Source organism: Diceros bicornis, chromosome 13 (assembly GCF_020826845.1).
Source record: "Diceros bicornis minor isolate mBicDic1 chromosome 13, mDicBic1.mat.cur, whole genome shotgun sequence".
Classification (NCBI taxonomy): Eukaryota; Metazoa; Chordata; class Mammalia; order Perissodactyla; family Rhinocerotidae; genus Diceros; species Diceros bicornis.
Window position 1 is genome coordinate 47164313 of NC_080752.1, and position 27170 is coordinate 47191482.

The 27170-nt window shown below is 45.4% G+C and overlaps 1 protein-coding gene across 2 annotated transcripts; it reads left to right on the forward strand.

The window, feature by feature from the left end:
* Window positions 1–5795: 5795 nt before the first annotated feature.
* ZBTB8B (zinc finger and BTB domain containing 8B) lies at window positions 5796–26732 on the forward strand. 2 transcript variants are annotated; one of them, XM_058553556.1, is made up of 4 exons: window positions 5796–5857; window positions 11410–12443; window positions 22713–22891; window positions 25709–26732. In XM_058553556.1, exons 1-4 carry the CDS (start codon window positions 5796–5798, stop codon window positions 26024–26026), a joined length of 1593 nt encoding a protein of 530 aa, XP_058409539.1. In that variant the 3' UTR covers window positions 26027–26732. The 2 variants fall into 2 exon arrangements, with proteins under 2 accessions (XP_058409539.1, XP_058409540.1); XM_058553557.1 differs by lacking the exon at window positions 5796–5857 and adding an exon at window positions 5893–6373.
* Window positions 26733–27170: the final 438 nt, after the last annotated feature.

Consider the following 27170-nt stretch of genomic DNA (forward strand, 5'->3'; position numbering starts at 1 on the left):
AGTGAGTACTATTAATGTGTTTACCAAGAGCATGAGTTATTAGCATGTTTATAAGACTTGGCCAGGGACATTTCTTTTCCCCCAGATCCAAGGAGAGAAAGGAAATGAGTTGCAGGCTTGCTGTTAACACTTTCCCTCCCATTAGGGAACTTCCTTAATCCCATAAAGGATATTTATAATAAATGTACTTTGTATATTAAAAATTCTCCATAATAAAAAGTAAAATAAAACAAAACAGCAACAAAATTGAAGCATTCATGCCAGAGGACCATTCGCATGCCTGTCAGAGTGCCAAAAAGTCCATTCTCTGTGAGGTCAGGCATTCGACTGGGAGCAAAATATGGATCGAAGGGCCATTTGGAAGGTGAACCAGGAGGCAGAATTCAACCCAGAAGAAAATTTACAGTGTTCAACCCAGAGAAAAATTTGTTCACCTAAGAATAAGGCCAACTACTCACATTGGCAGGTCAACCCAGAGTTGCCCTTGGGTTAAACTGATTTTTTTTTTTTTTAAGTCTGACTTCTATTGAGGAGCAACATATTTGGTGGTGCCCACTTCACAATTCCTCCCAAGAGAGGAGAAATTATGGTCCAGAACCTGGAGATGCAGAGCAGGTGGTATGTCAGGGGATGGCTTTGCCCTTAGTATCAATTACAGACCAGGACATTATAATTCCTTGTTCAGGGGAGGGCAGGTGCAACATACCTGTGTTGCAGTACAAACCATTCATACTCTAGTATATTGCTCTTGACAAATCAGATGTCTCCTGACCAGATGTGCAACTTCTGTTCCTGCATCCTGTTGGGAATTGCCTGACTCTACTATTCAAGTATCCCACACATCCACTCTCAATGGAAACCTTAGGAAACCCTGGAGAAGAGGTGAACTGTCTGTAGTCCCTCAAGTGGCTCTCTGTGGAGAGAAACCATCTCATTCTTCCAGGTGCTCCTCACTAGGACAGATGTTGACAGTGGCTGTCCACAGTAAATGCAGAGATTATACTGGAAAGAATACAATCTTCAGTGTTTTTAGGTTTAGCTCTATAGCAACTGTCATGACCACCATCTTATAAATGGCCCCTGTAATAGGCCAAATCCTGGGGGCACCAGTAGTGTGGCTGCCCAGTGAGAGCTTGAGTGTCATAAGTTTTTGGTCATTGCGGAGGCTACCTGAATGCTGACTGGAGAGCTTTTATTGGTGGCCTCTTCCTGACATCAGAACATGCTCTGTGACTTGCCAGGGTAGCTATAGGTGTGGTAGATTTGCGGTTGTTCCAGCCCCTCCTGCTCTGGGAGAAACATAGATAATTTTAGTGAAGGAGTGCAGCCTTTTTCTATCTTCCCAAAACAGAAATAAATATAGTTAATGTATACAATCTGGTAGCTGGGTATCTCCATATGGGCTCCATGGCCTTGAACATGCAGCCACTGTTGTCATTCTTTATTCGTCTGGGCGGAATATACATTGTCCTGTGATTAGTCTGTTCAGTGATTTCAATGTACTCAAACTCTGCAGGTGTAATGGCCCCTGTGCATCTCTATCCACAATCCATATGGCACCAAGTTGGGAAAATGAACATCTTGTAAATGTATCAACCAGAGAGAAGACAATGCAAATAGAAGGGACCTGGGGGAGAAGCCTCCTGGATATCATCATAAAATGCCACCTTCACGTTCCTTCCTAGAAACTTCTTTTCCACAGCCTCTGGATTGGGCCACCTACAATAGGGAAAATCTTGTGTTTAGCCAGCTGATAATTCCTAACCAGGCATCACCGGAGGGATACTCACAGGTCAGAAAAGGAGGCATCATACATTTCTCTCCTACTGTGTTTTCATGCAAAGCATTGACATGCATTAAAAGGGAGTCTGCCTCTCACCCTACTTGGCACCCATCTGGGTAAAGTACAAGACCGCTGGCCCTCTGCATATATTAGTGGGAGGACTGTCGTGGTTCGCTGAGGAATAAGTCTACAGCGCCTGATCCTGGGTCAAGTACCTGCACCATTAGTTACTCAGAGCCAGCTGGCATCATGACACTGTCCCTCTACCCAGCTGGAACAAGTGCTTCTACAGGGCACCATCAGGCCAGAATAGGTCCTGACGTTAGGGTTAGGGATTTGTTTTTTCCTTTTTTATGGAGCAGAAGAATACCATGTGGGTATTCATGATTTTCCCCTAACCACTAGAGGTTTTCATGAATGTATCCTTTGTAGCACTCCAGAAAGAGGTCAACTTCTTGACAGAAGCAGTCTCCCAACATCAGACAGTACTCAATAACTTGTTAGCTACCAAAGAGGGGGGGATACCCTGATACTTAAATCAATTGCTCTGGTGTGGTAGAAACTAATCACAACCAGCAGCTCAAAATATCCCGTTATATTTTAAATCAAAATGATTAAGGAATAGGGAAGGGAAAGAAATGGTGCTGGCTGCATCAGTTTCTCATGTTCCTTTGGGGAGATAGGGTTGATTGTCCTCTAGGAAATAATCACTAGGGAGTTTTTAATTCTCTATTTTTGCTTTGGAGCTCCTAGGTTTTAGATTCAGTGTCACGGTGCTGTGCCATTTATGCTGCTGGGTGTGCTGGATATTGTCGATTGGCAGTCAGCATCCTTTTCCACCTCCTTCTAGTGTCCGTTCCTGTGCTGCAGAAACTGGAGAGCTAAAACACCATGGCCAAGATTTGGAAGGCAGAAGTGAGGTGGGACCATCTTCCTGCTGCTTGTTGCCAATGGCAAGCATGGCAGAAGAGGTGTGAGGAGTTTCTGCGGCAGGGTTCCAGGGTACCAGTCACCAGCCTCGTGGGGGTTGAGAGGCTGTTTTGGAGGCAGCAATGGTGATGGTGGCTTCCTGATCCCTGGATTGCAGCCACAGTTTTGTGGTGTTGAACTCCATAGGTACAGTGGTGGCCTCCTGACTTCTCTCTTTCCTGGTTGCAGCAAAGATAGCAGCTACCCTGGTGGGACAGTTTGGAGTCATTCCCACAGGTCCACTTTTCCAGGCTTCCCAATAATTTGTATCACCTAATTCCTGGTATGAATCCTTTTCTGTTTAAACTAGCCAGGGTGGTTTCCTTCCTGCAACTGAACCCTGAATGATATACCGAGGTTCAGGGCATTTAACACCACAGGTTTCCTTGGTCTGGGTGGAGATAACGAGCCCCACAACAGACTAGATCAAATCTAGACATCAAAAGAATATCCCCTATGTCCAGTTGCTAGGGACATCCCTTATTCCGGCCACCCTAAAAAGCCCTTTTATTTTAGCAGTCTGGGATGTTACCAGGTCCTCTAGCACAGGGCACATGTGCCACAGCCATGAAATTTGATTTCTTAAGTTTGGATCCTAGGTGCAGGAAATGTGGAATTAATCCACAAGGTGAGTTCCATGTATGGTTATAATTAAGGTTAAGTCACCAATGACATGACTTCCTAAGTTAGCAGATATGAAAGACTGAGCCTGGAGATGCTCGGTGCTCCTTACTTCTGATGACTTCTCCACTGCCATGAGGATCAAACTTCCCTGGGACCTGAGCTGGCCATTGGGAACTGGGTGACAGTTTACTGAGAGTAAAGATATGACTGCTGTTTTCTCTCTCTGACAATCTGGCTTTGCAAGAGATAAGTAAACTGCTTTCCTTTGACGGATTGTACAGTGGTGTTTGGCTGACATTTTGCCTCCTAAATTACCTTTATCTGAATGATCTGAGTTATCTTTAGAGTAAGCTGCAGTTTAGTCTTTGACAAGCTCTAAAATATATTCTAAGCCAGCCCTCCCCATCTCTACCACCTCGGCTCTAACCCCAGCTATCAGCATCTTTCCCTGGGACCACTACTATTGTATCTCTCCCCAGCTTAAGATCCTTCAAATGTATCTCATCACATTAAAAAAAAAAAAATCCAACCCTCTTCACTTGACCTACAAATTCCTTTGTGATCTGGCCTCTGCCTCTCTATCCATTCACATTTCCTGTCACCTAGCCTGGTCACATAATTTGTGGGGCCAGTACAAAATGAAAATGCAGGGCTCTTTGTTCAAAAATAATTAAGAATTGCAAGAAGGTAACAGCAGAGCATTAGACCAAGCATGGGGCCCTTCTGAGTGCAGGGCTCTGTGCAACTGTGCAGCCTGCATGCCCATCAAGCTGGTCTGTCTGTCATCCACCGCTTCAGCCCAGTGGCCATCCTCCTGTTTCTTAGACACTTACCAATCTGTTTTAGAGCCTTTGTACTAGCTCTTCCTCTGCCCGGAATGCTCTTCTGTTTAATCTTAGCATGGCTCATTCCTCCTCATTTGGGTCTCAGTTGAAAGGTCACCAACTGCGAGAGGTCATCCCTGACCCTCAACCTAATGTAGCCACCAAATCACTCTTTGTTTCATCACCATCCTGTTTTGATTCTTTGCAAGGCATTTCATCTATTTCCTGTTTTTAGTTGTTTATTTATTTATTGGCCATCTTCCCCTGCTATGGATTGAATTGTGTCCCCCTCCCGAAATTCCTATGTTGAAATTCCAACCCTCAGTACCCCAGAATGCGCCCTTATTTGGAAATAGAATTATCACAGATGTAATTCATTAAGATGAGGTTGTCCTGGAGTAGAGTGAACCCCTAATCCAATATGACTGGTATCCTTATAAAAAGGGGAACTCTGTCCACAGAGACATATACAGGGAGAACGCCATGTGAACATGAAGATGGCCATCTAGAAGCCAAGGAGAGAGGCCTGGAACAGATCCTTTCTTCGTAGCCCTCTGAAAGAACCAATCCTGCCCACAACTTGATTTTGGACTTCTGGCCTCCAGAATTGTGAGACAATAAATTTCTGTTGTTTAAGCCAGCTTGTGGTAGTTTGTTACAGCAGCCCTAGCAAACTAATACACCCCACATTACAACTAAGCTCCCTGAGAGAGGGAACCCGGTTTGTCTTGTTCACAGCCGTCCCAGAACTTGCCTATATGTACTGTTACTTAGCATCTTGTACTGCTATTTAACAGATTCACTTGTATATATGAACCCAAAAACCTTGCAAGGAAAGAGAGTGTTGCAGGTGTTCAATCAAAACCTGTTGAGTAGGGGCCGGCTGGTGGCGCAAGCGGTTAAGTGCGCGCTCAGCTGCGGCGGCCCGGGGTTTGTTGGTTCGGATCCTGGGGACGCACAGACGCACCGTCCGTCAAGCCATGCCGTGGCGGCGTCCCATATAAAGTGGAGGAAGATGGGCACGGATGTTAGCTCAGGGCCGGTCTTCCTCAGCAAAAGGAAGGATTGGCAGATGTTAGCACAGGGCTGGTCTTCCTCACACACACACACACAAAAAACCTGTTGAGTAGATTAAACCATTTCCTTGGTTTCTAGGTTTTTTGCGATCTAGGTTTTTTGCGAGAGTGCCGGCAGGTAAAATGTGTGCGGACTGGTAAGTCATAGCTCTCCTTCTCCAGGCTGTATTAATATGCACGACGTGCTTTTAGCTCTCTGGACAAAGGGACTAATACTTCGCAGGTCCCTCAAGTGGGACTCAGAAGACCGAACCAAGCTCCAGCTTTTACAACCGCTGGGTCTTGCCCCTTTGGGCATCTTGGTACTTGTAGTTTTGTCCACTAATCTTGGCTGGAAAAACGAACTCTGAGACCACAACTCCCATCACCCCGCGAGCACTGGAGCCCTCAGAGCGCATCCTCCGGAGGGGGCGTGGGCGCCATTGACTAACCTGCTGGCAGAAGGGCCCGCCTTCCTGAGCCCAGGAGCCCCCATGATTGGTCAGCTGCCCGCCTCTCATCGGAGGGGACGACAGGTGAATGAAAGGGGGGCGTGTCGGAGCGCGTAGCTCGGCGGCGGCGCGGCTGGAACCCGCTGAAAGGTGAGAGCCGAGAAGCAGGTTCACGCTGCCGCTTTCATTGGTTTGGGGAGGATTCAGGGTACCTAGGGAGGTCGGCCCGGGGGGGCAGCGGGCAGGGATGCCCTCTCTCGGTTGGCCTCCTTAGGACCACCCCGCCCTGGGGACCCCTTGCCGCGGGAACCCGGGCTGGATGACCGAGCCCCCCCTCCCCTCTAGCGTGGGCAGGGGCGGCGCGGCGGCAGATGCCCCCCACTTCCCTGATGTGGGACTGGCCCCCCGCCCCTGAGTCGTACAGCCGGGTGGTCCCAGAGCCAACTCGTTCCGATGGTGCCGGGGCGCGAGGGCTCTGCCAGGCTGTGGCAGTGCCCGCCGCAGCGATGGTCACTTTGTCCGCAGGAGGCCATGGGAGGGGTAAGGCCTCGGTTCCCCACCCTCGGGGGCCAAACACCGTGTCCAGCAACTGGTTCCGGTGATCTCCGCAGGATCGTCTGGCTCTGGACGGGGGAGAATCTCCTTGTCTTGCGAGCAGTTTAGCAGGTGAACCAAAGATGCAGTTGACCCTGAAATTCTTTCTGTGGAAATGGAAACTCTTCTCCCGTGTCGTTCCCTTCCATTCCATGCGCTGCGAAAGGAGTGACTTCCCCAACCCTTCTCACTGTCCTGGAGAGTCTGGGGAGTCAGGTTGGCATAGTGCTTAAGGATGTCAACTCTGTAATCAAACATCTCGGTTCCAAACCTAGCTTGGGCGTGTTATCTGTAAATTTGAACCTCAATTTCCTCCTCTGAAAAGGAGGGTGTAATGATCATATCTACTGCACTGGGTTATTGTGAGGTTAAAATTAACGAATGCTAGTAAAGTACTTGGGACAGTGCTTCATGAGGAATAGTGCTCAGTAGAGGCTGACAGTTGAGCAGATTTTCATTATTCTTAGGTTGGTGAGCCTAGGGGTGTCTTGTCAGAAAGAGTTGGTGGAATTCAAGGCTGCTTTTGGTGCATTCAAGAATGAATGAAGACAGTCTTGTGATCTGGCTAGGATTCCCTCTGGGGAATGTGGGAGTTTATTGCAAGTGGTAGTGCTGGCATCTGCCCTCTCCTGGATGACGTGCACTATACTTGGTTGATTTTTCTATTCCTGGCATCTTCCTTGTGTCAGGCGTTGTATGGAGCCAGTAACTATTCTAGTAACTGTTGAATTGAATTGGAACTGTGGGAAGGTTGGGAGGGTCCCCGCCAGAGTGTGGGTGAATGTACTTCTGACAGCAATATACCCTAGGAGCTTCTTTTCTGGGAGAAGTGATGATCCTGGTGTACTGCAGAGTATAGAAGGTGAGTGGACTTGATTTGAATAAGTATTTCCACATTATATGCCAAATGCAGGATTGGGGAAAGGTTTGAAGAAAGCATGTGGATAGACTTTTGCAAAGTCAGGGAGTATGTTTACATGACCCAGTAGAATCTAGAATATTTGCAGAGAGGAAGCCAAAGGAAATGGGTTTTGGGTGCTATTGCTGGAAATGAGCATCTTCTAGTGAAAAATGCAAGTCCCTAGGAGGAGACCCTGTAGAAAAGACTATTCTGCAAGTTAAGGAGTGTTGTGCCTACTTAGATATTTATCTGCCTGGTTTGCCAACTCCTTACTCCTCTGCCTCTCCTCCTTTTTATTCTTTGTTAAAAAAGAAAAAAGCAATACATGCACATAGTAAAACATCTTAACAGTACAGAAAGGTTGAAAATGAAAGTGAAGGTCCCTCCACACACCTCTTTCTCCTAGTTCCTCTCCTCAAGGATATCTGCTTGTTATCTCTTCCAGAACTTGCTTGTTAACCTTCCAGAAAAAAATTCATACATATACCAGAAAAAACATATGCACAGATGGGATCATAGTGTATATTTGCATCTAGCCTTTTTCTCTTAATATATCTTTTTTTAAAAATTTTTTGTTTATTGCAGTAACATTGGTTTATAACATTGTATCAATTTCAGGTTCTCTTAATATATCTTGGTGACCTTTTCATATGCACAGACACAACTGTAGCTCATTAAAAGCGTGGTTGCATAGTATTCCACTGTGTGAATGTACCTCATTGATTTAACCTGTCCCCTATTGTGAACATTCAGATTGTGTCTGTTTTTGTGCTAGTACAAAAATCTGCTGCAATGGACATCTCGGAATTTATAATTTGATGTGTTTTCACAAATACATCCAAAAGGGTAAATTTTTAGCAATGAAATTTCTGGGACAAAAGATGTCTGTATTTTAAGTTTTGATAAATATTGCCAAATTCCCTTCTAAAATGGTGTTCCAAATTACATTCCCATCAACAGTGTGATAAATAAATGAAAAGTAATGTGATATATTGGAGTATATGTGGAAGCCATTTGGTTTAAAACTAATTTGGCCTGACCTTGTTTTTCCAAAAGGGCCTGACGTGGCGTGTTGAGCATGCATTGTACAGCTGCTTTACATATTCACAATGTCCCAAAGGCAAGAATGATGCCCATAAAGATAAGGACGTATCTTCCCCCATATCAGCATTCCCTTAAGGATAAGCATCTCTTCTTAAAAACTAAGGATAATTACTGACTTGCTGTGCTCATCTTGTGACCACTCACCTGCTGTGCCAGCAGAGCAATCTCATGATTATTGTAAAAGGGACATTCCTGTCATATGTGATGTATGCTCTTTGTTCCAAGACAGTACACAACCACTCTGTACACCCCACTTCTTTAGTGCCCTTCTTTCCTTGGGGAAGGAAGGCCCCAGGCTATAGTCCTCAAACCTGGCTCATGATAAACTCACACCAATTTTGATTTATGGATTGATTATGGATTATTTGCATCGACAAGTAGATATTATTACATTGAAAAATGTGATTTTACCAGTCTGATAGGTTTTCTTTCCGTTCTGAGGAAGAATAGGATGTGACATTTTAAGTGTAGCATTTTCCTATATCTTGATTTTCCCTTAATATTTTGATTGCCAAAGGCAGTAGCAGGAACTGCTGGGAAGGCTTGGTTGGTGCAAGAGGGGAGAACGACAGTGAAACCTTAGTCCTGGGAAAACTTTCAGGGTTGATTTATTTGAGAATAGTAGAATTTTTCTGATATCTGACGTTTTTCTTCCTTTCTGAACCAAAATGTTATTTTTGCCTATGTGGGATGAAAATATTTCCGAAATTATGACATAACTTCCTTGAGTTAAAAATGAATATAAAAAGATAAGAATCTTCTTGATGGCTTAGGCCCATCAATTATAGCCCTGGGCTATAATTTAGTGATATCCTTAGGCCATTTTGAATATGTAGGATCATTTAATACCTTTAGCTAAATGGCCTCAGGCTGATATTTTGAAAAAATTCCTAGGTCTATTTTTTATAATTTTATTTATTTCTTTCTTTTTCCCCAAAGCCCCAGTAGATAGTTGTATGTCATAGTTGCACATCCTTCTAGTTGCTGTATGTGGGACGCGGTCTCAGCATGGCCGGAGAAGCGGTGGGAGCCCGGGATCCGAACCCGGGCCGCCAGCAGTGGAGCGCACGCACTTAACCGCTAAGCCATGGGGCCAGCCCAAGGTCTATTTTTTTAAATAATTTTTTACCTCTTCCTAGCTGTCAGTTCTCACTTTTTTTTTTTTTTTTTGTGAGGAGACCAGCCCTGAGCTAACATCCACCAATCCTCCTCTTTTTTTTTTGCTGAGGAAGACGGCCCTGGGCTAACATCGGTGCCCATCTTCCTCCACTTTATATGGGACGCCGCCACAGCATGGCTTACCAAGCAGGGCGTCGGTGCGCGCCCGGGATCCGAACCAGCGAACCCCGGGCCGCCGCAGCGGAGCGCACGCACTTAACCGCTTGCGCCACCGGGCCGGCCCCCAGTTCTCACTTTTAAGATTGTCAGTTTGCTTGCTTATAGAGGCTCCTCTCCACTTCTCTCCCTAATTGGTTCTCGGATGTCTAAACTTAATGCAACACTTGTTATAAATACTATATGTATAAAGTAGGTATAAATTGCCATTTGATAAGGTTGTTGTGGGTCTTTTATGAGTAAAATCTGTGCAGTTAGTACATAGGCCTTGGTGAATGTATTCTGCCTGTGGAAGGACTCTTTTGGGGGGCGTGGTGTCTGATTTCTGGTTGGGTGAGGTATTGTTGGTGCTCCATTTCTAGAAAGGAAGAGTACTAAAGAGTTGTTAGCCGTGGTTGGCAGCTCTAACTAGGCCTTTCGTGATTCCAGTAGAGGGTGATGATGTACTGGGTTGAGGAACTTCTCTGAGCTCAATGGGTCAGTACGTAAAAGTACGGGTAGTTGATGGATGGCTATGTGGTTGGTATGATGGGAAAAGATGCAGAAGAGAGCTCGGGTGGAAGGTCAGCACCTGTCTTCCTCACTAGCAGAAGGATATTAAATTTGATTTATACTTTTCTACTTAGCAGTTAAGAAAGTATTCCTTTGTACTTAGCAAACCTACTTTGGTCAAAGCACTCTGCCAGGTGCTGTGGGGGATGTCAAATGAAATAAGACATGGCTCATGCCTTCAAAGGGCTTGTAGTCCACTGACAGACAAGGGCAGGACATAAAAATATGGAGGGGTAAGCCAAGGGTGGTGGAGTCAATCAATTAGGGGTCTCTCAGTTGCAAGAGATGGAAAACCCAACTCAGACCAGCTAAAGCAAAAAGGGACTTAATTGGCTTCTGGCACAGCATGAGTTGGAGCTCAGAGGGGGTCCCCGGGTTCCATCTGTTGCTTCTGCCTGAGCTGGGCTGTCATCTTTGTTAGGCTGGTTCCCCTGGAGGTGTGGCAGCAGCATCCCTCACATCCCACATGTCCACAGAGCAAAGAGTGCTCCTTTTTGGAACCCCCAGCAAATGTTTCATTGCTTTTCATTGGCTCTGATGAAGCCACATGGCCATCTCGGAGCCAATCACTGTGGTCAGAGGGTGGCTTACGTTACGTCTTACACACCCGGAGCCTGGGCATGGCGCCAGCATGATGCAAAGCACGTTGGCCAAGAATGGGGGATGGGTGCTAAAACCATAAGAATGGTGAATGCATGCTGACTAGCCCAAGAATCCACCAGATGTTTCCACAAAGTGATGATAATAGGTGTGAGCTGAGACTGCACTTGTCAGTCTCTAAGTTCCATATCAGGACCCTGGAGACTGAACAGTAATTCTTAGATTTGAGTATTATCTATATTTTGAGGCTTGAAGAAAGTAGAGTGTAGTGCATAAGAGCATGAACTCTGAAGGTTAATAGACCTGGTTTTGAGTCCTGGCTCTGTTACACCTGGGTCATCAATATGGGGACAATATTGGTACTTTATCATAGTGTTTTTATAAAAAATTCATTGAAAGAATCCATGTAAACCACATACTGTGCTCATGTGCAGTTATTTTTGTTGTTTTTCGTAAATTAACCCAGTTGGACAACAAGTGATTTTTGTTAGATCCAAAATACCCATATCATAAGACACTATTGAAACAGTGTTTGTGGAATTTTTTTTTAATTAAAAATGAACATCTTATTTGTAAAGTTGGGATTTGTGAATTAACTTAAAAAACATCTTGGCAGAGATACAGGCTACTCCAAAGCAGCGGCACCTGGTGGAGAAATGGAGATGCAATCCTATTATGCCAAGCTCTTGGGAGAGTTGAACGAACAGCGAAAGAGGGACTTTTTCTGTGACTGCAGCATCATAGTGGAAGGGCGGATCTTCAAGGCCCACAGGAACATTTTGTTTGCCAACAGCGGCTACTTCCGAGCCCTGCTCATTCACTATATCCAGGACAGCGGGCGGCACAGCACCGCCTCCTTGGATATTGTCACCTCCGATGCCTTCTCCACCATCTTAGATTTCCTCTATTCTGGAAAGTTGGATTTGTGTGGGGAGAACGTTATTGAAGTTATGTCGGCTGCCAGCTACCTGCAGATGAACGACGTGGTGAACTTCTGCAAGTCCTACATCAGGTCATCCCTTGATATCTGCCGAAAGATGGAGAAGGAGGCAGCCGTGGCGGCAGCAGTGGCAGCAGCGGCGGCGGCGGCGGCAGCAGCTGCGGCGGCGGCGGCAGCTCACCAGGTTGACAGTGGAAGCCCCAGTTCAGGCAGGGAAGGGACCTCCTGTGATACCAAGAGCTTGGTCTCCCCCCCAGCCGAGGGAGAAGCGAGTGTGGACTGTCCAAGAGAGTCCCCTTGTGGTGACTGCAGAGGCTGCCACCCCCTGGAACTGGTGGTGAAAGACAGCCAGGGCAGTGGCTCAGCTGACAGTGACCTCTCTACTCTGCCAAAACAGATAGAGCCCAAGGTGGAGTTTGATGCTGATGAAGTGGAGGTGGAGGTTGGTGAACGGCTGCAGCGGTATGCTGCCCCGCTGGGCCTGGCCCACCTGGAGGAGGGTTTACCCAGTGGCCAGGCCGTCGACTTGGCTTACAGTAACTACCACGTGAAGCAATTCCTGGAGGCACTCCTGCGCAACAGTGCTGTCCAGAGCAAAGATGGTGCAGACCATCACTTTTCTAGGAGTTTGGAGGGAAGACCAGAAGGTGCAGGAGGAGCCATGAGTTCTGTGATTGATGTCCAGACTGATTGGTATGGAGAGGACTCAGGTGAGCTCCATTATCATTCATCATCTCTGTCGGTCATTTAGCACACACATCTGTGCCTTATAGTCTCCCATCATCATGATCATCATCATCATCATTGTCACTACCATCATTGTCACCACCATCATTATCACCACATTATCGCCACCACCAATAGGTATTAACTGAGCACCTGCTGTCTCCAGGGCATTGTCTCTTCGTGTATGTTAGTATTTTACTTCTACAACTAGAGTGTAATCGTGTTGAGGGCAGTTTGAAGACATGGAAAGAAAATACTGTCTTCCACTAACCAGCAGTGGGACTTTGGTTAAATCATTAAATCTCTTTGAACCTGTTTTGTTCAGGAGATCATCATCTCACAGGGTTGAGGACCCAATGGAAGGTTTTCATACATGATAACATGTTCTAGACAGGTAGGAAATTTATCCTTCTTTGTGTCAACCATGGTGTCTGGCACGTAGTAGACACTCAGTTAACATGTCATGGTCAATGGTGCTATCTACTTGAGAATATTTTGGAGTTGGCATTTGGCTTCATGTGAGTAAATTTCTTATATCCTTTGGTAGGATTTTGTGGTTTGAGAGAACTTGGTTGTTTCCCTGAACAACTTTTTTTTTTTTTAATTTTTCTGTTTTTTCTTTTTTTTTGGAAGATTCGCCCTGTGCTAATGTCTGTTGCCAATCTTACTCTTTTTCTTTTTTTTTCTCCCCAAAGTCCCAGTACATAGTTGTACATCATAGCTGTTGAATTGTAGCTCTTCTATGTAGGACACCACCTCAGCGTGGCTTGATGAACGGTGAGTAGGTCCGCACCCAGGATCCAAACCGGTGAACCCCCGGCTGCTGAAGCAGAATGAGCGAACTTAACCACTAGGCCACTGGGCCGGCCCCTCCCTGAACAATTCTGAGAGATGAGTTAACATGGTTAACTCTTTTTTTTTTTTTAAAGATTTTATTTATTTATTTTCCCCCCAAAGCCCCAGTAGATAGTTGTATGTCATAGCTGCACATCCTTCTAGTTGCTGTATGTGGGACGCGGCCTCAGCATGGCCGGAGAAGCGGTGTGTCGGTGCGCGCCCGGGATCCGAACCCGGGCCGCCAGCGGCGGAGCGCGCACACTTAACCCCTAAGCCAGGAGGCTGGCCCTAACATGGTTAACTCTTAACAGGTGAGGTAATTGTGTTGCAAAGTGTCTTGTAGGAGACAGAAATAAACTTGGCTCCCACCTTACTGTTGAATGTACCCTATAGCTTCCAGAACCTCAAGCCAAGAAATAAATAAATCACATTTCTAATTCATCCTTCAATATTAGTAGTGAAAGTCTGTTAAATAAGGGGAGATCAGCTGCCTTTATTCATTACTAAATGGCTGTCTTAAGACTTTTTAATTTCGTTTTTTGTAAAGCAAGAAGGTTCTGTGTGTCTGATTAAATCTAGACTTGAAAAATTTGAAAATGCTGTTTCTGGTCCTCAGAGACACTGGCTTAGCCAGCATTTAGAAGGTAGTGGCTGTTTCAGTGAAGACACTGTGGGAACTTATTGAAATCTCATTTCCGTGTGTATAATAGCACTTCACAGACTGTGACCGTGCTTTCACATTTAGGGGTTTAGTGAATTTCCTAGGAATGCAGAGCTGGTAAGTAGCACAGCTAAACTGGAAACCTGGGCTTAGTTTCATTCATTAAACAAACTGTGAAGGCAACACACGTGGATAGAGGATTTCAGTGCAATGATATCTTTCAGCCCCTCTGTCTGTGAGCACAAGTATCAAGAAATAGTAATTCAGCTCTATGCGATTTTCATTCAAGTCCAGTCTATCAGTCTGTGCAGTCAGGTTCTAACTATAGGGTGCTATGGCGAGGCAGCCACCCTGGCCCCTGGCCACGCCTGTTGTCTGCCAGGTTTTGATTCCATTCACACGGCTCTAGGGTACATTTATTCCAAGTGCCAAGGCACAGAGTAGGACTGATTTGTTTGGTCACTCAATTATTTGCTCAAATATTGAGCATCTTCCTTGTGAAGATACAAAGATAAGTCAGACATGAATCCAGCCCTTGAAGAACTGATGGTGTCTTAGAGGAGATATGATGTGTGTAATTGGTATCACACGGTGGACAGGTACTAGGGCTGGAAGACAGACGGAGGTGTGAGTTTCATAGTAGCCCAAAAGCAGGAGATCTGGCTTCCTCCTGGGAGATGGGGGAGGCTTTATGAAAGTGGCATCTGAGGGTAAGAAGAAGAGACATTGAAAGAGAAATTGATAGGAGTCAGATCATGGAAAATCTTAAATGCTAAGAGGTAAGGTTTTATCTGTAGACACAGGGGGTATTTTGGGTAGTTTCTGAGCTTGGGAGTGGACAGGATCTGTGCTTCAGGGAGGTTAATTTGGCCTCAGCACAAGATGGTGTGGAGATGGGACACCAGGGCAGGAAAACCATCTAGAAGCTGCTGTAATAGTTCTGTACCCGTGTTGCTCATCCCTGACATTAGCAGATGCTGTCAAATCACAAGGTCCTCCTGTAATTCCTCCCCTAGACCTCCTAACTCCACGTCCAGCACCTCGCATTGCTTCCTGGAAAGTTCATCTACATTGGCTACCTCCGCTGTTTTACTTCCCACTCTTTTCTCAGCCCACTGTGGTCTGGCTTCCACCCCCTACACAGCACTGAAACCGCTGTCATGAGGTCAGCTATACATTTCCAGAGCTGATCCAGCGAGTGATTTTCAGGTGTTATCTTACTTGACTTCTCTCGGTTGTTGACTCTGACCTTTCTCTCCTTCTTGAAATTCTTTCTTCCCCTGGCTTCTGACATCACAAGTACCAACTGCTGTTACCTGTGCCCATTCCTTTTCAGCCTCATCATGGGGTTATTTAGTGTCAGTGTGTCCAGCATTCCATCACTGGCTTGCTGCTTCAACATCTTATCATTCCTGTTCTTTTATTCATTCATTTAACAGATATCTATTGAACACTTACTATATACCAGACACTGTTAATCCCAGTGAATAAAAGACTATCCTTGTTTCGTGGAGCTGACATTCCAGTGTAGGGAGAGAAACAATAGACAAATAAATAAATATATGGTATGAAGACGAACTAAAGCAGGGAAAGGTTGATAGAGAGTGAAGGGGATGCCATTTTATTTAGTGTTGACCAGGAAGGCCTTCCTAACAAGTTGCCTTTGAGCAGAAACCTCAAGGGAGTGAGAAAGCAAACTATGCAGATATAATGGAGAAGAACATTCCAGGCAGAAGAGCAAGGCACAAAGGCCCAGGTGCAGGATCACACTTGGCGAGTGAACCAAAGGAACAGCAAGGACGCTGGGGTGGCTGGATTGGAGTGAGCAAGACAGAGTATTAGGGGATGAAGTCAGAAATTTGGGTGAGGTCCTTGAAGGCCATGAGAAGGCCTTTGATACCAGTCTGAGAAGAGAAGCCACTAGAGGGTCTTGGCAGAGAGTGACTTGAAATCACATATATTACAAGGATCCCTTGGGTACTGTGTGCAGTAACCTCCTCAGTGGTCCTCTTGTTTCCACCCTTGCAGGAAGAATCACTTAGGAGGTTACTGCAATAACCCAGGTGAGACCCTGCTCCTTGAATCAGTGTGGCAGCAGTAGAGAGGTGAGAAGTGGTTGGATTAGGACTATACTGACTCGCAAAGGTAGAGCTGACCAGATTTGCTCATGGCTTGTATGAGTGGTGTAAGAAAGAGGGGAGTTAAGGATGACCCTAGGTTTTTAGCTTGAGCAATTGATTCAAACATGTTATGTTTGTGATGCCTATTGGATATCCAAGTGGAGATGTTCAGTAAGCAATTGCATCTATTAGTTTACAGATCTGGGGAGAAGTCAGAGCTGAGATATAAATTTGGGAGTCATTAATGGGTCCACGGAGTTAAAAACCTATATATTCCATAAACTTATAGATCTAGAAGGAGAAGATAAGAGATCTAAGGACTGGGCCCTGGAACTCCAACATTTAGAGGTCAGGAAAATAGAGAGAAGCCAGCAAAGGAGACTGAGAAGGGGCAGCCAGTGAGGTAGAAGGAGAATCAAGAAGGAGTGATGGGTGCCAAGAGGAAAAAGTGTTTCAAGTAAAAGGAGAAATCAACAATGTCCAGGGGCCGGACCCGTGGCTTAGCGGTTAAGTGCACGGGCTCCGCTGCTGGCGGCCCGGGTTCGGATCCCGGGCGTGCAGGACGCACCGCTTCTCCGGCCATGCTGAGGCCGCGTCCCACATACAGCAACTGGAAGGATGTGCAGCTATGACATGCAACGATCTGCTGGGGCTTTGGAGGGAAAAAATAAATAAATAAAATCTTTAAAAAAAATAAAAAAAAAAAACAATGTCCAATACTGCATATAGGCAGATTGAGAACTGATCACTGGGTTTAATAACGAAGAGGTCATTGGTGAGCTTAAGAGCGGTGTCAGTGAAGTGGTGGGGCAGAAGACTGGGTGGAGTAGGCTTAAAAGAGAGCTGCAGAAATAGATGTGAAGATAGTGGGTATAAATGCTTCTTTCAAGGAATTTTGCTGTGATGGGAGCAAAGAATTGCATCAGTGGCTGAAGGGGGATACGAGGTCAAGGTTTTTATTAAGGTAAAGGATCTAAAACCGTGTTTATTTACGGATGGGAATGATCCAGGAGAGAGGAGGATAATTGATGGTGGAAGAGAGAGGGACAGTTGATAGAGCAAAGGGGAGATGGGATCCCATGTACAAGTGGAGGGGACGATCTCGCCTTGGATGGGAGGAAGGACAATTCATTCATTGTAATTGTGAAAGCAGATCATTTGTTCACATGGGAGGTTGAGGGATGGCTAGGAGCATGTAGACGTTCTCTTTCGGTTGTTTCTCCTTCTCAATGAAATGAGAAGCAAGACAGCAGCTGAAAGTGAGGAAAGGGTAGGAGGGGTTGGAGGTTTGAGCAGAAGGAAGGTGAAAAATAGTCATTGAGAAGAGTGGGAGACTGAATGAACCAGGGAGGTAATTGGGATGCATGGGCAGAACCAAGGGCTCTTTTGATGTTAGTGGTCAGATGGTGATGGTTGGATGGATTTAAAGTGAGACCAGAACACACAGTTGTGTATTTTTCTCCAGTGATGGTAACTTGCCTTCTTTCAGGTATGGAATAGGCAGAGAGTTGTATTTAACCAGACTTCAGGTTTAACCAATACAGATAGAGGGAGAGAAAGGACCAAAGCAGTAGAGAGTGTATGCAAAGGAGTGATTTCATTGATGGACTATGGGCACTAAACTGGGGAAGGAGGGGTATACGCAGTAAAATGGTGGTATAGTCCATGGCTTCAAGTTCCCAGCAAAGAAAGGACACTTGGGGTGAGCCGGAAAGATAAGAGATGTTGATTGAGAAGTGGGTGCTTGAAATGTGAGTTATGGAGTGAATACAGTTATTGGCAATATCTAGGTATGGGGCCATGATTCTCACCTCTGACCATACATTAGAAAGGGAAGGGTGCTTTACAAATATGATGCTTACTTGGGGCCGGCCCAGTGGCGTAGTGGTTAAGTTTGTGCACTCTGCTTCAGCGGCCTGGGGTTTGCAGGCCTGGATTCCGGGCACAGACCTACGCACTGCCTATCAAGCCATGCTGTGGCAGGCATCCCACATATAAAGTAGAGGAAGATGGGCACGGATGTTAGCCCAGGGCCAATCTTCCTCAGCAAAAAGTGGAGGATTGGCAACAGATGTTAGCTCAGGGCTAATCTTCCTCACACACACATACAAAAAAAAACAAAAAATAAAAATATGATGCATGAGATGGGCATTGGACATTAGCATTTTTTTGTTTTAAGTTTCCCATGTGATTCTAATATGCAGGCAGAGTTGGGAGCCCTTGGTCTAGGACTGGGTGGCTGACGGGGGGTGGAAGACAAGGTCTTTGGAAAAAGGAGGTTGAGGAACAGAGAGGCCAGGGTGTTGGAAGGATCATTTTTGGCATTCATACCAAAGAGTTATGCCAGGACTTGTGTTTGAGGGCAATGGGATCAAATCTCCAAGGAGTGACATGACCTAGGCTCCTGGACGACTGTAACAAGGAGAGGTAGCAGTGGTATCATCTGATGGTATGAGCTTCAAAAGATCTTAAGATTTGTAAGGAAGGAGAGAGGGACAGTGGTCTGGAAATGACAATAAGGCACGAGGAGGACCCTACCCACCTCTGACCCAAGGGTGTCAGGGCCATGGGATAAGGGAAGCTGGGTGCTCAGGGGGAAGCCAGTGAAAGCAACCACTCCAATCTGCTGAGGACTCTCAAACCTGTATTTTCCCCTAAGCTCCAGATTTATCTGTCTAACCCAGATATTCCCCTGTGGATGCTCTGGGCCTGCCTCAGACGTCGTAAAATCCAAACTGAATTCCTCATTCCTCCTGTACTTGCTTTTCCTCCTGTGTTTCCTGCCTCAGTTTATTCCACCAAGTCAGCTAACCCAGAATCTATGTCATTTAGAATCTTCTCTTTCCCTTCTCTCCCATCCCCCATGTGGGCATGGAGTCCTATTAATTTTACTTCTCCTCAGACTTATCTCCTCCTCTCGACCTCCACAGCCACTGCTTTAGTTCATGTCTTCTCTCATCCCCTCCCACCTGGACTTCCTGCCTTTAATCTTGCCTCTCTCTTAAATCCTTCCCTTGCATTGTCCCCAGAGGGATCTTTCAAAAGTCAGATCTGACCACGTACTTCCCCTGCTTGAAATCCTAACTGCTTACAGAATAAAGTCCAAGTTCCTTAACATGTCAGCATCACGAAGGCAGGGATTTTTGTCTTTACTGTTCACTACTGTATCCCCAGGGCCTAGAATACAGTGTGACACATTGTAGCTGCTCAGTATTAATTTGTTGAATAAATGAATGAATGTGGCCTTTACAGTCTGGTTCTTGCCTCTTCCTCGGCCTCATTCCCCTCCACTCCACTTTATATTCCATATTCTCATTTACTTCTGAGCCTAAGCACGTGTTGTTCCTCTGTCTGAGATACTTTTCTCAATCTTGGACTCCTGGTGAACTCCTATTCATCCTTTAAAACCTTGCTCAGGGCCGGCCCCGTGGCTTTGCGGTTGGGTGCGCGCGCTCCGCTGCTGGCGGCCCGGGTTCGGATCCCGGGCGTGCACCAACGCACCACTTCTCCAGCCGTGCTGAGGCCGTGTCCCACGTACAGCAGCTGGAAGGATGTGCAGCTATGACATACAGCTATCTACTGGGGCTTTGGGGGGAAAAATAAATAAATAAAATCTTTAAAAAAAAAACCTTGCTCAAAGATCACCTCTTCTATGAAATCTTCTCTGAACTCCTAGAGAGAATTGATTACTTTCTCATCTATATTTCTTCATCACTTTGAACTTTGCATGTGTTATATTATATTGTATGAATTTGTTTATATGTCTTTGCCTCTTCTTAGATTTAACTTCTTTTTTGGGGGGAGGTGAGGAAGATTTTCCCTGAGCTAACATCTGTGCCAATCTTCCCTCTATTTTTGTATGTGGGTTGCTGCCACAGCATGGCTGATGAATGGCGCAGGTCCACATCCAGGCTCCAAACCCACAAACCAGGGCCGCTGAAGTGGAGGGCGGCAAACTTAACCACTATGACACTGGGACGGCACCTAGATTTAACTTCTTGAGGGAGGAAACTGGTGTCTTGGTAAAGACGGACCTTGATAGTGCCTGGCGCCTAATAGGCATTCAAGTGAACTGTTGTGTTGTAGGGAATAAGATCGTGAGAGAGGGAGGAAAGTGTTGCGATAATTCATACTTTTCTGATGGAAAAATAGTTAACAGTTGGTTTTTCCAAGGACTAAGGACTGGACCCATTTTATTCAATATATATATATTCTTTTGGTGAGGAAGATTGGCGCTGAGCTAACATCTGCCAATCCTCCTCTTTTTGCTGAGGAAGACTGGCCCTGGGCTAACATCCATGCCCATCTTCCTCTACTTTATATGGGACGCCGCCACAGCATGGCTTGACAAGCAGTGCATCGGTGCGCGCCCGGGGTCTGAACCGGCGAACCGCGGGCCGCCGCAGTGGAACGTGCGCACTTAACCGCCTGCTCCACCGGCCGGCCCCTTATTCAATATTTTTGTAGATAATCGGGAAGAAGGTTATAGTACAATGCCAGGCTGGTGGGGATAAATGATAGGAAAATTCCACAATGCCAGAGGAGTGAGCAGGAAACTGGCATCTCAGTACCAGTGTGATCAGTGAGAAATAAATAATCCAACATATGTATGCAGTGATGAGCTATGAGCTGCTGTTTTTATTCTAGGAAACAGGTTTTGGAGTCACAATAGATTATGCAAAATGTTAGGCATTGTCAGGATGGAAACTAGAAACCAAAGAGAACCATCTCTACCTTTACATACAATGATGTTGGGTCTCACCTGGAATTCAGCTTGCCATACTTTTGGCTGCACCTCAGGAAAGACAAAGCCCATTTAGGTGTCCTGAGAGGGTCCCAGAGAAAAGGAGTTGAGAGAGACCACAAGTGTGGTCTCTACTGTTGAGAGAGACCGCAACAGCCTGGCCCGCTTAATCAGTGAAGAAGCACCAAGGAGATGATGATGGGGACAAAAATGGCTGACATTTACAAGAGCTCACTCTGTGCCAGGTGCTGTGTTTTAGGTGTACTTTATTTCCTTCTGACCACAATCCCGTGTGGTGGGAACGGTCATCGTCCCTATTTTACAGGTGAGTAAAGTAAGGCACAGAGAAGTTAAATGAGATGTCCAAGGTCACACGGTTGGTCAGTAGTAGAGCCAGGACTTGAACCCAGGTTTCTGTGCCTGGAAAACTTGATCATTAGTGCCTTCATAGATGATATGACCAAAGTCTGTAAAATCCTGAAGGGCATGGATAGAGGGAACAAGTCTCGGAATATTGCAATAAGGAGAACTCAGGAAATTTGAAAGGCATAGTTTCTATACACGTGGATGATAATCGTGTTATCACCTTAATGGTTGTATGAGCAAGATGGGGGGAAAAAAAAAGTTGGGGCTGGCCCTGTGGCATGGTGGTTAAGTTCAGTATGCTCCACTTTGGCTGCCCAGGTTCGCAGGTTTGGATCCTGGGCATGGACCTACACCACTTGTCAGCCATGCTGTGGTGGTGAGCCACATAGAAAATAGAGGAAGATTGGCATGGATGTTAGGTCAGGGCTAATCTTCCTCAAGCAGAAAAAAGAGGAAGATTGGCAACAGATATTGGCTCAGGGTGAATCTTCCTCAGTAAAAAAAAAAGAGTTGGAAAAAGATTTAAGTGAATTCCTGGATATTTGGTGATTTCACATATATAGAGTTAATATGAATTCCAAACAATTCAGGTTCTGCCTCATCGCAAAACTCTTCTACACATGCCTGGAAGCTAATCTTAGGAACTACTGTCAAAGAAAGCATGAATCCTGGGCCAGAGATTTTTCAAGATTTTGAGGGTCATGAGATCAATTCAGGAGGTCTGTATTAGTCAGCTCAGGCTGCCATAACGGCATACCACAGACTGAGTGGCTTAAACAACAGAAATTTATTTTTGCACAGTTTTGGAGGCTCAGAGTCCAAGATCACGGTGCCAGCAGGGCTGGTTTCTGGTGAGAGCTCTCTTCCTGGCTTGCAGGTGACTGCTTCTTGCTGGTCCTCACATGGCCTTTCCTCTGTGCATGAGCAGAGAGAGAAAGAGATCTCTGATATCTCTTCCTCTTCTCATAAGGACACAGTCCTATCAGATTAGGGCTCCCCCCTTACGACCTCATTTACCCTAAATTACCTCCTAAAAGGCTCTGTCTCCTAATACAGTCACATCAGAGGTTAGAACTTCAACGTTATGAGTTTTGGGGGGAAGTAATTTTGTCCATAACAGGGTCTCAATCAGTATTGCTTTACAATGAAATCAAATAGAATAGACACTATCAGAGTGAGTGTTATTTTGGGAAGCTTTTCCAGTGGTCCACGTGAAGGCCTGTGTGTTTTGAGGTTGTGGTGTAAGCTGTGTTTCTAACTGTGAGTCACAGAGAATTTTGAAGCCAGTGCCTTATGGCATTCCTTGCAACTCTATATCAGAAGCCCACTCTACCCTCTGGCTGATTGGGAGCCAGACGGAGTTGACATTTGCAGACAGTCTCTTGTGGTTAGCTGATGGTACAGTGGGTGTCCTCCCCCTTGATCTGGCTGATGGTATTCCCCAGCTCCGGATCCCATCCATCGGAGGGTGGCTAGTGTTGTTGCTGCTTACAATACAACTGAATCAATCCATTTGGTTCCCCAGGTGATGTGCTGGTGGTCCCCATTAAGCTCCACAAGTGTCCTTTCTGCCCTTACACTGCCAAACAGAAGGGCATCCTTAAACGGCACATCCGCTCACACACAGGCGAGCGGCCCTACCCCTGTGAGACCTGTGGCAAGAGGTTCACTCGCCAGGAGCACCTGCGGAGCCACGCGCTGAGCGTAAGTGTCTGGGCTGGCAATTCTCTCGTGGTAGGTGGCGGGAGGGGGTGGTTCATGCTATTTGTCTAATGTAAGGGTAAAGCCAGCCTGTCTTTCACTTCTCTGTCCACTGGAGTATTTTCAGAGAATTTTAAACATAATGTTTCTATTACTAAACAAAAGCTGGGTTGGTGGTACATAGAGAAAGTTAATATTTATATGGTAACAGACTAGTTTTCTTAGAAGAGTCAAGAAAGTTTAGATCCTAGTCAGGGATGGTTGTCATAAGTCAGAGAATATTGAGGCTTGGACAGGGGGTTGTGGGTCTGTTCCCGCTGGTGTGGTGCCAAAGGTAAGCTGTATCCTTAGTTTCCCACTCAGCATCCCAGCACCTGGGAGTGGGAGGGTTATACTGCCATTTATAGTGCTACCTGTGGGCAGCAAAGAGGGCCCTAGCCCAAGGGGACCTCCCCTGCCACTGGCTACCCCCAGAGGATTTTGTCTCCCACGTGAGTGGGTGATTCCTACCTACTTAAAAAGCATTCAGGCTATTTAGAAAGGCATTGCATTTAAGATCATCTTTGAGCAAGTCAATCAGTCTTTGGAAAGTCCACCATAAAAATGGTTTGGACCTCAAAGGATGCTATCAAGAATGTGAAAAGACAACCCACAGAAGGGGAGAAAATATTTGCGAATCATTTATCTGCTAAGGATCTAGTAGCCAGAATATATAAAGAACTCTTACAATTCAACAATAAAAAGACAAGCCAATTAAACAATGGGCAAGAGTAGACATTTTTCCAAATAAGATATACAAATGGCCAATAAACACATGAAAAGATGCTCAACATTATGAGTCGTTAGGAAAATGGAAATCAAAGCCGCAATGAGATGCCACTTCACACTAGGATTGCTAATCAAAAAATGAATAATAATAAAGCGTTATGTGGGGATGTGGAGAAATTGGAACCCTCATATATTGCTGGTGGGAATGTAAAATGATGCAGCCACTGTGGAAAACATTTTGGCGGTTCCTCAAAAATTTAAGCATAATTACCATAGGACCCAGCAATTCCACATCTAGGTATATACCCAAGAGAACTGAAAACATACATTTGCACAAAAACTTGCTCATGAATGTTCATAGCAGCATTATTCATAATAGCCAAAAAGTGGAAAGAACCCAAATGTCCATCAACTGATGAATTAATAAACAAAATGTGTTATATCCATACAATGGACTACATTCAGCCATAAAACAGAATAAAGTTCTGATACATGCTGCAACATGGATGAACCTTGAAAGCATTATGCTACATGAAAGCAGCCAGTCACAAAAGGCCACATTTTGTATGATTCCATTTATATGAAATGTTCAAAATGGGCGTGGAGATAGAGAGTAGATTAGTGGTTACCAGGGGCTGGGGGAATGTGGGAATGGGAGAAGGATGACTATTAATGAGTATAGCGTTCTTTATGAAGTGATGAAAATGTTCTGGAATTAGATGGTGGTGATGGTTGCACAACCTTGTGAATATAGTAAAAACCACTGAATTGTACACTTTAAGAGGGTGGATTTTATGGTATGTGAATTATGGTTTTGAAAGAATCCAGATTTGAGATAAGTACAAGGTTACTAACTGCCTCTGCTCTTGGTGCTGGCCCCAGCACACTTGTCTGAAGATGGCCTCATCCCAAGGCCTTAAGTTTTGTTTGTCTTTTTCATTTCAAATTATATTTTCAGTCTGTCTTGGCAGCAGTTGGTCCCTGGGTGCCTGTAAGATGTTTCATTGCTTGGAATCCTCATTCCCTCTATCTTTCTACGTTATACATAGTGCAGTCTACTGCAGCCCAAAGAGGTGGTATTCAAAGGCCCTGTCAGGTTGCAAAGGTCAGATACACACTCAGGTTGGCTCAAGTGTTGGGGGTTCAGTGTAGGAAGCCCAGGAAACTTCATGGAAAGCAGGGACATTGGTCAGGATGTAATGGCAGCTCCAGCAAACTGGGTGTCATGTTCTTGGCCCTTCTGCATCTGTTTCTCTCTGTCTCTGCCTCTTGTATGTATCCTGCATCTGGAGCTCTCTAAAAGAGAGGCTCTGATTGGTTCACAGATCCACTGTTGGCTGGAGTTCCTGAAGAGGGCACACATTGGAAGGAGGGTTCTTTATACAGAGGGGACCCCTGGGGCTGCTGAAAAGAGATCAGGCTCTCTTTCCTCATATGCAAAGTTCTCATAAATAAGGAATGCATTTATCAACAGAAAAGTCAAGGATGAAGCATCTGCTGTCGCATTTGGGGAATACACTGTCTAGCAAATCTGCCTTCCTAATAACTAACCAATCCAAGGTACATAAAAAGCCATGCCTAAAATCCTAATCAGTTCACTGAGTGCCCTTTATATGCCAGGCACTAGGGATATAGTAACAAATGTGACAGAGGACAGAGAATGTGAGTAAGGAAGTCCCTGCCCCCTTGGAGCTTACAGTCTAGTGATTTTTGCCAATGATTGTCAGAAATACAACAAAGGAGAGAGTATAGGTGAGAATACATAGCTAGGGAACCTAACCTGGTCTGGGGCATCAGAGAAGACTTCCTTCAAAGGCATTAGTAAGGGGGAGGAGTTGGTGACGGGGAGGAGGGCACATTCCACGCATGTCCAATGGCCCTGGGGTGGAAAGGACCTTGGTGAGGCTGAGACTGTGGCAAAGAGAATGAGGGGGAGAGTGGGGAGAAATGATGAGGGTGGAGGGTCAGCCAGGGGCCAGATCACATGGGGCCTTGTAGGCCATGGCTCAGCCCCCTTTCTGTAACATTTACTGTGTCTGCTTCTGACTTTAGGTCCACAGATCCAACCGTCCAATCATCTGCAAGGGCTGCAGAAGAACCTTCACGAGTCACCTGTCGCAGGGGCTGCGGCGCTTCGGGCTGTGCGACAGCTGCACCTGCATCACAGACACGCATGACGACGAGGACGATTTGATGCCCATCAACCTTAGCCTGGTGGAGGCTTCATCCGAAAGCCAAGAAAAGAGTGACACAGACAATGACTGGCCCATCTATGTGGAGTCTGGTGAGGAAAACGACCCCACCGGAGATGATTCTGACCACAGACCACAAATTCAGCCCAACTTATCAGATCGAGAGACACTTATGTAGCAGTCAGTTGATGGGGAAGAGGTTTTAGAATTTGTTCTTACTCATTCTGTGGTTGAAAGCCACCGTTTGTCCAATTTTGCAGAACCCTGAGGAGAACATTTTTTCACTGTTAATATTTTGCATTTTTGTTAGACGACATGGTGGAGGTTGGATTTTGTGACTCAGAGGACTAATGACTTGTTAGTGTGGTGCCCTTGGTTTATGAGGGCTTTCTGAGTGAATCAAGGCTGGCCCTGAGGCTTCCTGTTTTTTCCTGCTGTGCATCCAAACTTGAGTTTGGAAAAAGATAAGAAAATCTTCATGCTTTTTTCATATTGTCTCAATCCTCTGCATTCCTGTGTCATCATCCTCTTTCTCTGAAAAGGTGGGCAGGAATACATTAAGTTCCCATATCCATCTTGCCTTTGCCAGGCATTTCCTAATGAATTCCGTGTTTTAATTTTCTGGTGAAGTATTAAAGAGAAAGCCTCATTGATATAAAGCAGGCAGGGCTGTCTGATTATAAAAGGTAATTTCTAAATCTAAGACTACAATTTTAAAGGCTGGGGGTATGTATGTGCAGACAAGCATGGAAATGAGCTGAAAGACTCCTTGTGGCACTCTGACTTGCCCTGTTGAATTAAATTTTAAGTTAGCCCCAGGACGGGAGCTGTGAGCCCAGGTCTGGGTGGTTCCTTGTCTGGTTTAGTATAGACAATTCTACATACACAGATACAAATCTACATACACAAAACCTGTTTCGTGATCATGAAACAAGTCATTTGGGCTAAACTCAAAATGGTCCCCTGCTTTTTCCAGCCATTTCCAAGAGCCACTGCTGTGTAACCTGGAAATGTAGCCCCAGCTGAGATTCTTTTACTTCATTTATGAATAGAAGTTTAATTGGAGGGAGAGTGTCAGCCTATATAAACGAGTGATATTTCTAAATTGTTTACCTTTTAAAAGATCCTCTGGAGGGAAAGAGAAGGTTAGCAGAAGAATCAGGATTTTAAAACCAGTCTGCTTTTCACCCACTTTGCAGCCATACAATTGTTCTAACAAAAGAGGCTGTACTTCTTTAAAGGGCTAGAGCAGGAAATATTAGGGATTAAGGATATTTAAGGCGCTTTCATAATTCTGTCTTACGTTAAAGTATCCAAAATGG